Below are 13397 nucleotides of genomic sequence, written 5' to 3' on the forward strand. Positions count from 1 at the left end.
TTTTAAAAAAAAATAATAAAATCCTCAATCATACTTCTGCGAAGTTTGTATTATAGTAATAGCTAGGACACCAGTTAGGGAACATGGCTGCATTATGCTTGTACTCCACAAAAAGAAGAGCCTCACAAAGGTCACTATCCTGAAGACCTAACAATCTACTCAGACCTACCTAATTTCTACTGCTGGGCAATATTTGTCCACTCCCAGTATGCTTGAGACCACTGAGACAAACAGCTGTTATGGCAATGTTTCCTGAGTCCATACATATTACGGAAAAGCATTCTAGCTACATAACTATTCATTTAGGGAATATCCATTTTATTGTATGTCCACCTTAGAGGTGAAATAGGAATAAAGGAAAATGTCCTGAAACCACTCCTGCAACAATGTAGAATTACAGAACAGCAACATGAGCATTGAAAGAATAAAAGAAAAATGCATGCAATAACATCTATAGAAGTATCAAAGAGTCAGAGTTCTTTCCATCCTTTCCACACAACATGAGAAGCTGGAATTGGCAGGTTGTTAGTAAAAGAGAAAAATCGTTGCAGGTTTATTGACAATTTCATTAGGTATGACAAGGTATATCTATGAACATATTTGTTTTCAAAATTCCTGATCCAGCTCTGCCACTCCACAGAGGCTGGTATTCTCCTTAAAAATCCAGCAATCTCTGATAGTAAGAAGAGCCTTGTTATGGCTGTGATGGCTAAGGAGATGAAAAGCATGAGGTTGGAGAATAAAAGGAGTCGCCTCTCTCTTGTGCTACCCTAGGGAAAAGCTAAAGTGATAGCAGAAAAAATGAGGAATGGGAAAGAAATAGATGCTTATTGTCAAGATGCTGCATGATTAGGGAAAAAACAGTGCATGACCATCATTTCACGGCTGTCTTTATCCAGCACTGTTTCCAAACAGCCAGGAATTGAGTTTCCATTCTTCTGTCATCTCAGTCCCTCAGCCAAACACATGATTTCTGGCACAAGATTGGTAACACTTTACTTCATCTCTGACCCAAAACTGGTGAAGGCTTTTGTGGGTGCTGCAAAAGATGGTATCAAACCTTGGCTTGAGGAGTTGCTTTATTATTTGAGAACAAATATATTTCATTGTTTTGTTTGTAACTCACATAGGTGAAAGAATGCCTATTTCTTGAAAGATTCCTTTCTGCTAAGACGAGTAGCCTGACGCACCTAGCCTGAATTTAAGTAACTCTGGGAAAACTGGAGAGGCATGGGAAAATGGCAAGAGTGGGAATAAGATAGCAGTAGCTTTCAACCAAAAGAAAAGAGACTAGCTCAGTAAAAAAAAAAAGTTTTAAAATGTCTGTTACTTTTTCTACAAAGGGGGCCAAGTATTTTCAAGATACAGATTATATCAGAATGGAGTGTTAGGAAGTTAGAATATAAATTGTTGTTCTGTGATAAGAAAAAACTAAGCTATTCATATGATTTGGGAAAAAATTTACAAAGTCTTCTTGACTGGGAAAACAATAAATGCAATGAATTTTTTGGCTGATTCAGTCTAAGCTTAGAGATCTATCACTGGGACAACAGGGGTTTAGACATGGACTCCAGGGTTTTGTGTGGTGTAGAGAGAATGTTAATTCAAGCACTCTGCATTTTCTTTGAGCTAAGAGTATGTAGGTGTTCACAGACTGTGGAGCTGCTATGTGTGCATCTAAGCAGGCTAGTTTCCTGTTGGGTTGTTTTGTTCCTTATTTCCTCAACAAAATTGGGTGCCCCTGCACTCAGGCTCTACCTAGCATTACATTTAGCAAAGTTTTCTTTTCCTTTCTCAATCCTTATCCTATAGAATGGATAAATCTTGCCATTGATCAGTTTTTGTATAAATTATGCTAGGCAACTATAAATAAGTGCTTTATTTAGGTTCCTAAGTTCTTAATTAAATGATAAATATTTTAATTTATTTGTTTTCAGTTGTCTTTTTTTTTTCAGTTAACTATCCAACAACTTTGAAAACTTCACTGTGACAATGATTGATTTAGTTACGAGTTGCCCAAGAACTCCAGTGTTAGCCAGAAATGTTTCCTAATTAGTCTGCAGAACAAATGTGTGGCATGGTAATGTAAGTGACTTGCTTCTCAGAAGAATGAGTGAAATCCATTGCTCTGAAACCTTTGCTTTTTTCCTTGGATTCACCGATACTTTTGCCCTGCTCGAGAGCAAGGTCCTGGTCCAAACCTTAGCAGAGAATCCAGATTGCTGCCAGACTCTCTCAATAGGTGTTTAAAGTCAGCTTTGTTCCATTTAGTTAACAATTAGGGAGTACCATACTAGCTCCATTCAGTATGAAGTAGCACATCCCACACCAGAAAAGTACAGAACCTGCCTGGATTACAAGTGCAGAGCAAGACTACTGACAGATTAATATACTGTTTTATCCAGAGAGAAGATATGGCTGTTTGTTGTTGTGACATATTTGTTTCAGGGAATTACTTATTCAGAAGAACTCAGAAGAATGAGGAAAACTGTGGATCCCGAAGCATTTATGAATATTGTAAGCTGCTCGGTAGAGTGACCTGGGGATGGAAGGAATGCATGTCTCACAGCAGAGGGGTTTCTAGGTGTTAGAAATATAACAAGGTAGATAAGCTGCCTTTATTTAATCCATCTTCACTAATCATGCTATATACTACTGCTTTCTCTTCTACTCTTTTCTTTCTGTATGTGTAACAGCACATCTTATGTTTGATAGAAATTAAGGCAAACACCTTTCCTTAGCAAATCTCCAGAGTTAATTTCCTTTTAAATATCAGTTACCAGTTTGCTGGCACTATCCCTCTATCTGAAAGAATGACCATTTGGAATGTCAGCATTTCATCATCAGACAACTCTAAAAAACTAGTGGCTTATGTTTTCTCCTTTTTTTGAATGACCAGCATAGATCAAAAATGGCCAGCTTTTCAGAAGAGCACCTCCTGTCAAGCAAGCTTATTTATGTCTTTAGTCACTTGTTAAAATCTTGGGTTTTCTGTCTTGCATGACAAATTACATTGAGTAATTCTCTGAGTACAAGTTACAAAAACCAATCCTCTTTTGTACCAAAACAGGTTGTATGTTACAGGTTAAAAGTAATATTTATTTCAGAGCTTAAGATTGGCTATGCAGTGGCTAATCCTGTTTCTTCCGTAATGTAGTGGATTTTTCAGTGGTACTCATTGCATATGTGCCATTCACAAAAGCACAGTTGTGAAGCTCTCTGGATTTCTCTGAAGATAGTTTGAATAAACTGGTTTCACCTTTCATTGCAGCAGATCAGGACCATGCGCTCAGGCAGCTCCTCATCTCAGCTGTGGGAATCATAAGCTCCTGCTATGAGGTTATAGTGATTCTTATATCACCAGAATGCAAGGGCTTGTGATTATGTGGCAATAGTATAGCACAGGTTTTTTATAACAGATTTTAACTGAATAGTTGATCCTGGATATAACATGAAGAATGAAGGAAATCTGTTGTAGTTTTACAATATCCAGCGTTACAATATCCAATCTGATATTGCTTTATTCAGGTGCTTAATATATGTAGACTAAATACCCAGCTGTATCTGCTCCCTAACATGTTATGCATATAATATATAAAATGGATTTCTGCAAGCTAATGGATTTGTACTTTCTCCTCTAGAATGAGCTTATTACTTACAAAGGGTACCCCTGTGAAGACAATGAATTGACAACAGAAGATGGTTATATATTACTATTAACAGAATCCCTTATGGTACACAGAATCAAGAAAACCCAGATACAGTTCTTTAACATGAGACAAAACCAGCCCAGATAGGGCACATTCTGGAAAGAGATACCTTGTATTTGTAAAATGTCCATCAAAGCTTGTATACACAAGTGAATTTTTAGTAGAGAATTCTGGCTTCCCTGAACAGCCTGCAAAATCAAGATGATTTATGTCAAGCATACCTATTTATAATAAAAATCCACTATAATATGAAGCATATATCCTCACAATAAGAGATGATGAGTAAAAGTTAAAAAAAAAAAGAAAAATAGGGTAAAGACTGTAATCTGCCTAATCAGCTTGTTTTGAGAAAGATGTTCCAGCTTCTAATTTTGCTTTGCTTTTGCTTACACCTCATTAATATCAGTGACTGATTCATATTTTGGGTAAAGAAAACCTCTGCAAACAATCCCACACCTTCATTCTATATATCAGTGTTGATAATCTCAAGCTAATGTGGTAGAGCTATACAAACAATGACCAGAGGGTGCCAAGCCAGTTTTTGCTGATGTCAGGCAGATCTTTCCATAAATCCTTACAGAAGCTTAGAAGAATTTCTCTCTTTACAGAAAGGGACAGGGTTTTTTCCTATCATTAGATGTCTCCCTTTAAGTTGGTACAGGAACAAATCCCAATATTGAATATGGGACAGTAAAGTCCCTGAACTACCAGAAAATCAAGAAATTTTATAAATTGTTGTTTTGTTTCTGATTTGCTTTTCAGCTTTGAAACCTGCTGTATTTCTCCAACATGGATTATTGGAGATGCTAGTAACTGGGTCACAAACCTGCCCAACAACTGCTTGGGCTTCATACTAGCTGATGCTGGCTTTGAAGTTTGGATGGGAAATAGCAGAGGGAATCGCTGGTGCAGAGAACACCAGAATTATTCCATTGATCAAGATGAATTCTGGGCTTTCAGGTAGACTGAACCATTGAAGGGCATTTCCATTGCCTACCCTTACATATTTATTTAAGCTGGCTAAATCAGGGATTTACATATGCTACATTTTAAAAAGCATTCTTTACATTCACTTTTGGTGAGGTGCCCCTAAACATGCATGTAAACTTTAATAATGGTGGAGACTACTTTCCTCTGATTACTGCTAGAAAAGTTTCTTCAAACTAGAGATATAGCAGCAGAGCAACTCAGAGGAAACTGCACAGCTCATATCCAAGCCACTTCTCAGTTCTGGAGGCAGTTTTGGAGGCTATGTAGAAACACTAGTCTGTATATTACAATAACACTAAAATCACAGAAGGAGAAAATGTAAATAATTTTTGCACTTATTTCAATGAACATTTAAAAACAGACCTTTTCTTTAACGCCAGATTATGTAAAATATGTGATTCCATGGACAGATCTCTGTTACTGTATCACCACCTGTTCCGTCTGTGTAGACCGTTAAAATTCAACCTGATACTTCTTGAAGTTATAGTCCTTCTGTTGATGTTAAGGGAGAAAATACCCCAGAACACCTTGAGTAGTATCTTCCATATCCAGTGCCGGAAAAACACAGAACCTAAAATAGCTAAATAATTCACTAAATGGTTCATGTTGATTCTTTGCTGACAAGCCTGTAATAAAAATGTGAATTTAAATGGCTTTTTAATTTATGCATGCCTCTCTTTCAATCTCCTGCCTGCAGTTTTGATGAGATGGCAAAGTTTGATCTCCCAGCAGCAATAAATTTCATTGTGGAGAAAACAGGACAGGAAAAGTTGTACTATATTGGCTATTCACAAGGTACTATCATCGGTAAGTTACACACAACAGACTAATCTTTCAGGAAAACAGGGCTAAAATATGATTTGAGATACTGAATGTACCTGAGGTTTTCATGAACTCTTTGCAGGTTTGAAAAACACAAGATAAGATGTTTTCAGCATGTGGGCATTTTTCATTTATTATAAATACAGTAAAACATAATGGGCCAAATGCACTGCTGCTGTAAGTCTGTTGACTTAGAATTATACTGGAAATTATTGTTTGGGCCATGCAAATTGTTTCTTTACAAGATGCACGGGTGTGTCCAACAGCAGATGGTCAGTGGACCAAAATAAACGAAACAGGAAAATGAGCGTACAGAAAGAGAAGTTCGCCAGTTTGGAAAGGACACACGCGCACACACACACACACAAAAAAAAAAAAAAAAAGAAAAGAAAAAGAAATTGGATTGACTGGAAGAAAAACAACTGTTCCTTCCAATAGTATATGAAATGCATGAATGTACATCAGAAGTATGCATTTACGTTTAAATGCGATTGGAAGAAATCTACAAAGGCAAAATATAGAAAGAAATTTCTCTCTGAGCAGGGAAATAAAACTATAAGCTGGTTACACGTGGAGAAGAGGGATTTCACACAAATCTGGGCTGAACCATAGTCTCTGATCAGCTAACAAGGTTGCTTGTAGGTTTGAAATTGCAGTCACTTTTATAAATACCGAAAACAGTCTAATGTACAAATGATGATTTTCTTAACTCTTTTTTGTTTTGTCAGCTTTCACTGCATTTTCAACAATGCCAGAGCTGGCTCAGAAAATCAAACTCTATTTTGCATTGGCACCTGTCACTACTATTAAGTATGCTAGAAGCCCAGCAACAAAACTCCTCTACCTTCCCGAAAAGTTGCTCAGGGTATGTGATATCTTGGTTTCAACTGTTTAACCATATACTTGTTTGTTCAGCTCTTAAAATGGATAAACAGAAAGTATAGGGCCTTATGAAGTCTACTCATTTGTATGTGGTTAGGTTTACCTTATGACTGAAGCCTTTGGAAGTTCAGACTGGACATTAAGAAAGACTTTTTATCTAGGGCGATAGTGCAGCACTGGGACAGGTCACCCAGAGAGGTACAGAGATGCAGATCCTCAAAGGTTTCCAAGATTCCTGTAGACAAAGCCACAAGTGATGTGCAAGGTTAGAGCTAAAATATGAATTGAAGTTAGCATTTAACATATCTCTTCATTAAAACTGATGTAACACAAATTGAGTAATGCCTGAGCAGGCTGATGCAATGGAAAAACATTTAATTTCTTTCTTGTTTGTGGGAACTTCATCTGGCAACTGAAGAAAAAGCAAGTGAGAACCACTGAAAGTGCTGGAGGAAAGGAACAGGGGACAAACAATTTTAAAAAACGACACCACAATGTACAAATGTACATTCTTAAATGAATGTTACCTTTGTTTTTCACAGGGTTTGCTTGGCAAAAGAGAATTCCTTCCCCAAACTGAATGTCTAAGAAGGCTAATAGTCCCCATCTGCAACCACCAAGCTTTTGCCAGGCTTTGTAGAAGTGTCTTCCTCAGTCTGAGTGGCTGTAACCTGAAAAACATTGACATTGTATGTATAACTCTTATCAGCTCTCCTGAGAGTTTAAGCTTCTGCTCGCAGAACTTGCCTTCTATCCTGTGATGTGAATCCTGAATTTCTATTAGTCAGCATCACATTGCAGGGAGAAATCCCCACTACCAGACAGCAATATCTGCTGGTTGCCCCATTGCTGGCAGGGGACCACTGCCTCACTCCTCAGAAGAGCGCTTGGCACCATCCCTACAATCAACAGCTGCTCAAAGGCCCCCAAAACTCTGCAGTCTGCCTTCTGCCAGACCTCACCTAGGGCATGTCTCCTGGTTCATACTGTGCCTACTGGTCTCGTTGGAGATCTTCAGTATGCTGGCACACCATGGAATAAGAAATAAAATCCCTACCTGCTGCATGTCTCCAGGAACTCTTTGCAACAGAGAAAGGAACACACATATTCCCCTTCGTCCTCCTCCTCTAAGCCTTGGATCATCAGGGATGTGCTCAGAGACAGAGGATACCTCAGGGTACCTGGGAGAGAGTTGGCAAACACTGGGGGTTAAGACATACTTGGGCACCTCATGCTATGTACAGCTGTAGGCCAGACCATCTGGGCATGAAGATTTTGCTCCAGCATTTTCCAAAAAATGCCTCAGAGCATCTTCTCTGAGGAAGCATCACACTGCAAATTGTTAAGAAACCCTCACAGGATTAGGTTGTGTTTTATTTCAAATAGTTGTGCATTCCTCAGGCAGTTGCAGTTCCTTTTGTTTTTCTGTCCAACAGCAATCCTCTCTCACATAGGATCTGTTACAGACTCCTGAAAAAAACACCTAATCTGGGATCTAAATTGCTGACTTTCTATTCTATCCTTTCCACCTGGAGACTCTTTTAGATTCTCAGTCAACCTGGAAAATTTTCTGATTGGGGGTTGTTCTTTCGGTGCTACTTCAAACCTGACACATCGCCACATCTGGAGTAACTCTGAGGGGGTCTCCGATCATGCCACTCCAATTTCTGTTGGTTTTATTGATACATGACACTGATGTGGCGGGTGTTTTGATGTACATCTGAATAGAAGGGAGGAAGAGAATACCCACTGAATATTTTCTTTCAGAACAGAATCGATGTGTATATTGCACAAACCCCCACTGGAACTTCTGTGCAGAACATAGTCCACTGGAGTCAGGTACTAGTAAACTCCTGGAAGTAAAAATAGGTAATCACCTCTGGCTGAAAGGTAGAGTGGATAGAGCTGATATCCTGCTGTGAAGCCATTGCTAACTTCTTGGAAACACATGCAACTTCTTTACAATTGAAATCTCAATTCAAAACACTATTTTTCATTGACCCTTCTTTTGCCAGCAGTATAGAAATACCCTATGCGATACATAGGCACATTTGAAGCCAAGAATGAAATGCTGTATTTGTGTAAAAACATGTATGCTGGACGCTGTGTGTGCAGATATATATATATCACTCTTCTTATTGTATATCCAGTACCTTTTATATATTATGTCCACAGTTCTGTAAAGAGCTCACCTTGAGAAATTAGTTATGTTTCCAATGTGCAGTCAAGAAATGAGTAAGACATAGGCTGCTTTGTAAAATACCAAATATTACTAGTAAAAGCCCTTGTATTTCCATCTCTTGCTTTCAAAGGTCTCAGTGTCAGGACAGCAGTAGAACTATAAATAATAAACCCTTCGTTTAGTAGGCTCGTTATATCCCTTCCTTACAAGGTACTATCACAGTACATCCTCAGCAGCAGTGCTGATGGAAGTTGCCTTTCTGTCTTTGGGCTCACACTTTCAGGATTCGTGAAGTCTGGGCTCAGTCACAGAAGCTGCTGCATGCAAGGCAGGTTTCCTGGCAGCACTGCAGGCTCTGGAGCAGAGCAGGAAGCAGCTGTGAGCACAGTGAGCTTGCGAGAGTGTTAATGCGTTTTTCAGTACAGCAAACACATCGATATGTGTAAGTGACATCTGTGCAGGCATTTACTGAAAATCAAACAATACTTCTGGCTGTGAATTTACACAAAACATTAGATTTGATTGAGTTGGGTTTGTAGCCATGGCCTACAAGTGTAAAGAAAAAGTTACAAAGGCACAGTGGGGGGAGCTCTGCAAATTGGCTCAGGTTTAATGCAGCACCTCGGCACAGACTGGAAAGTACAAACATGCAGGAGTACTACTCCTAAGCCTTTGTTGTCATTGCTGTTATTACTATTAAAGGAGTTAACAGACACCTTACCTTCAATATTAAGACCCATTGATGGTCTCTCTCACAGTAGTAACAACCCCTGCTGCAGGGAAAGACAAGGAGAACAAGGGAAGAACTAGAAATGGTGACTTCTGTATTCAAACCAGAGAGGGAAGAGGAAACATAAGGAGCCACTCACAGAGCTGAGTGATGGCAACATGGCTGTCAGAAGAAGACACAGCAGCAGCAGGGAGGGGAACTTCCTGGAGTCAGTTGTCAATAGCAATTTTACAAACTAGAACAAATTGCCTACGAGGGCATCCCTGGGTCTTTCTGCAGGAGCCACAATTTTCTTGGTTCTGACAAAAACATTTGACTCCTTTTCACTGATTGAGACTTTCAATTAATTAACTGTTGGCCCTTTTGTAGCGCTTAGAAGAACTTCCACTGAGCCTTTAGATGGGAGTCAGAGGCTCAGCAGGGAAGAACCCACAAGCTTCCTGAATGATGGCTTTGTAACTACCCTTTTCTTGTTCATCCTTTTAGGAGGCCCATTCAGGGAAGTTACAAGCTTATGACTGGGGCAGTTCAAAGAAGAACATGGGAAAATACCAACAGGTATATTTTGGTGAAACAGTATTATCACCCTTGGACAACACAGAAGCACACAGGAAGAGAGCAAGGATGTAGTAGGAGACACATTTTCAGAATACAACTAGATGAAAGTATTACTACTTTCCAGTTTGGAACTCAACAGAGAAAGCAGGCAGCACTAATGGCAATAATAAATTTTAGAAATTAAAAAGAGAGAGAAGGGAAGACCAAAACTTTTCAATTAAATGGTCAATAAGAATAAGAGTAAGTAAGGGCAAGAAAGATAGAAAATGAATTTTGAAAAAGAGCAGTACATCTAGCAGATAAGACCAAAGAGGCATCTTGCCTACTAATGTGATTGAAACAGTTGCCAGTGTACGAGAGTTCAGGGAAATATTATTAGTAAGAGGGCAACTGGAGAGCTAGTAGCTAACCCTAGATTCTGTCAGCCAGAGACAAAAGAACTTTGTCCTCAAGAAGTCCCTGAGGAACCTCTCCTCCATTCAAGACTCTAATCCCATCCTTGACCTTCCTACTCTTTAGGTCTCCACTGCAGCCTATCATTATGAGTTACATGTTTTAATAATGGCTTGCATGAAATGCAACTTCCTTTAGTTTGTCTTGAATTTGCTTGCCCCTGGAAAGTCACTGGATGCCTTCTAGGTTTTGTGCTATGAGAAGTAATGGGATAATTACTTCCTGTGCTCTGTCTTCATACCATTTGTGATTGTATAAGCCTGTCTCCTATCCCTGCTCTGGCTTCTGTTTTCCAAACTCAGGAGTCCTAAGCTACTTTTCTCCTACAGAAGCCACTCCATGCTCCTTTTCATCCTTGTCCTATGTTTCCTAACTAGACCATATATGTCTTCTGTGGCTGACCAGTACTCCAAAAGGACCAAGATGGGGGTTTATCCAGAGCCATCCTGACATTTTCTGTCTTGTTCCATGTTCCTGCCCTATGAATTCCTCTGAGAGGGCAAAGACCCAACAGTAATTCTTTGTCAACTCAGGAGGCATTTTTCCTTTGGCTGTGCTATCAGATGGGTCACACCTGCAAGCACAGACAGAAAAGGAAAGCAAAGTGACTTCCTTCATGTTTGGTTTAGGCACCTCTACGTCGAACAGCGACAGAAGAAAACCCCAAATGCATGTTTAAAGGTTGCTGCGCTTTCCTGGACATTCATTCCTGTACTGCTTTATGTTTTCCAGGCTACTCCTCCTGTCTACAACATAGAAGAGATGACTGTACCAACTGCAGTATGGACTGGGGAACAAGACTTGCTTGCAGATCCCAAGGATGCAGCCATTTTACTGTCTCAGATTAAGAGGCTTATCTATCACAAGCAGGTTCCTGAATGGGTACACCTGGATTTCATCTGGGAAGTGGATGCACCTTTGCACATGTACAATGAAATTATTGATCTGATGCGTAAGTATCCTTAACCCACAACCAGTAGCCATACCTGGTTACAAACAAAACCTTCTTTTGCATCAGATGATAGTTTCCGCTGGTGTTAGAGAAAGGGTTCCTCCTGACACTATTTTCATACCACATGTCACTGCAATGCCTTTTTCATCCTGATGGTGCACTTCATGTTTTCTGGCAAGCTTGTGGGTTAGTAATCACTTTTTAATTGATACAGCATAGATTCTGCAATAACCGTACTTTGCTAACAGCAGATAGGGTTTGCTTGCAGCCTCCTTTCTTCTTTAAACCCTAACAGTAATGAAAGCACTGACTTTCTCTGGATACGGTCAGTGATCTCAAGATGTTTTCTCTTCTTCATATTATTTCTCTGTTTATTGGGCTGACAGTTATTGAAAGGCATAGTGTAATCCAAGACTAATTCTAGCAGTTATGATATTGATTAATTTTATTATTAGATGAGACAATGACCAGAAAGTAAAAACTGAGTTCCCACAAAAAACTCACTTCTGAAAAGAAGATGGTTTGTCTTCATTTGAAACAGGGCTGCTCACTTTTTTTATGAGGAAGAGCAAGGGAGGCTAGACCCAGCAGAAAATAGTAACCAGTCTTGTGGTTCAAGCATGTCCCTGGAAGATGGGAAACTTGGGTTCAAGAGCGCTGCTGAGATGATAGAGAAATCTTGGCAGACTCAATCTCTGCTGACAATACTTTCAAGATCTGTGTACATGAACTCTCCAGGGTGGGAGAAAGGAGCTGATTTCATCTTGGTAATGATAGCACTTCAACGGGACACTTTGGTTCAAAGTTACACTCTGAACCCGGCAGGAACCTCACATCTCCTGCTATTTCACATGGAAACCACCAGCTACCATGGATCTGAGCAGTTCTAACCTTTATCATGACTCTGAGGAGCCTCTTTGTGGTTTAAACACTAAAATGAAAAGTACCCAAACATCGCTAGAAAGAATCCATTATCTCTGTCCCATGGGTATTTAGAGCACTTTGCCCACTAGTGGGAAGGGCTGCTTTGAAAACAGGGCTGAAGAAACTGTCATCTTATTTAATTTCCTGGGGGAACTCTGGCTTTACCAGGCTTGTTTCAAATAGGTAGTTGTTGCACAAAGACACTCACTTGAAGGGTAGCCTCCATGGTTATTAGGTTACAGCATTATGGGTCACTGTTCCTCCACAATGAAATGCCTTAGCTTCACTGTGAAAAGAAACACAGTGCATTTAGGGGTTTCCTTTCAGTGTGACACCCTCATTCTCTTTTGAATCAAATGTTAATGTGGGCCAAGTCTGGGATGCTAACCAGGACAGGTACAGCTGTTACACTAGGACAGTTCACTGGTGACACTATACAACCAAAGAGTTGGTGTCTCACTCTGTGAAATGATTCATTAGCTGAACAAATTAACCATGGTTGACACCACTTCTGTCCCTTTCCCTTCCAAGACAAACAACAGGCCTGTTTTGTCTCCTGAGCCCACTGCTGAAGCCTGTCCTGTTTCCCTGTGCTCCATGAATGTAAGTAGAGCTTGATGCAAACAAAACAGCTCCCCTCCAGACAAGGACATTCTTTACACCCAATACAAATTCCTGGGGACAAATACCTTCCAGAGAGTCAGTCCTTCAACTACCTCACTGCTTGTAGGTGAGACACATGAGGACTTGAGACCTACTTTATGAGTTTTCAATACTTACAATGGGAAATGCAATAGTAATATACCTGAAAGAAGCCAAAGCATCCCCTAAATTCACCTACGAAAGAGATTGCAGCTGTGCAGCTGTCTTGCAATCTGGGAGACCATAGAGGAGGCAGGGTGTTGAATTTTCTGGAAAATCAATAAAAAACAGGTTGGGCAATCAGCATTGGGAACATCATGGGGACTGTTGATCCCACCCTGGGACATGAGGAGGGACTAGACGTCATGTTGCAGGAGCCCTTCTGGGTGATTAAGTTATGGTTTGAAGAAAGTTATTGTCACTTAGAGACATCAGGGCAGCCAAGTTATAATGCTTTTCACTGAGAAATTACCAAATTACCTTTTCCACTATCCCAAACAATGGTCTCTGCTTTGTATGTAAAACAGAACTGTTACTGTGGCTTCACTGACA

At 39.8% G+C, this 13397-nt stretch overlaps 1 protein-coding gene and 1 long non-coding RNA gene across 2 annotated transcripts; one reads left to right on the forward strand and one right to left on the reverse strand.

The window, feature by feature from the left end:
* Window positions 1-966: 966 nt before the first annotated feature.
* On the forward strand, window positions 967-11293 carry LOC126043001 (lipase member M-like). Its single transcript, XM_049810842.1, is given in 12 exon segments — window positions 967-987; window positions 2410-2517; window positions 3642-3705; window positions 3708-3755; window positions 4470-4505; window positions 4508-4670; window positions 5398-5507; window positions 6251-6387; window positions 6947-7093; window positions 8172-8243; window positions 9803-9874; window positions 11060-11293. Coding segments are annotated over 12 exon segments (1212 nt in total).
* Window positions 6404-7602, reverse strand: LOC126043006 (uncharacterized). The gene is made up of 3 exons (XR_007507321.1): window positions 7462-7602; window positions 6932-7075; window positions 6404-6639 (listed from the first exon to the last, which is right to left on the reverse strand). It is a non-coding gene; the product is annotated as an uncharacterized LOC126043006 (long non-coding RNA).
* Window positions 11294-13397: the final 2104 nt, after the last annotated feature.

This window comes from Accipiter gentilis, chromosome 9 (assembly GCF_929443795.1).
Source record: "Accipiter gentilis chromosome 9, bAccGen1.1, whole genome shotgun sequence".
NCBI classification, from domain to species: domain Eukaryota; kingdom Metazoa; phylum Chordata; class Aves; order Accipitriformes; family Accipitridae; genus Astur; species Astur gentilis.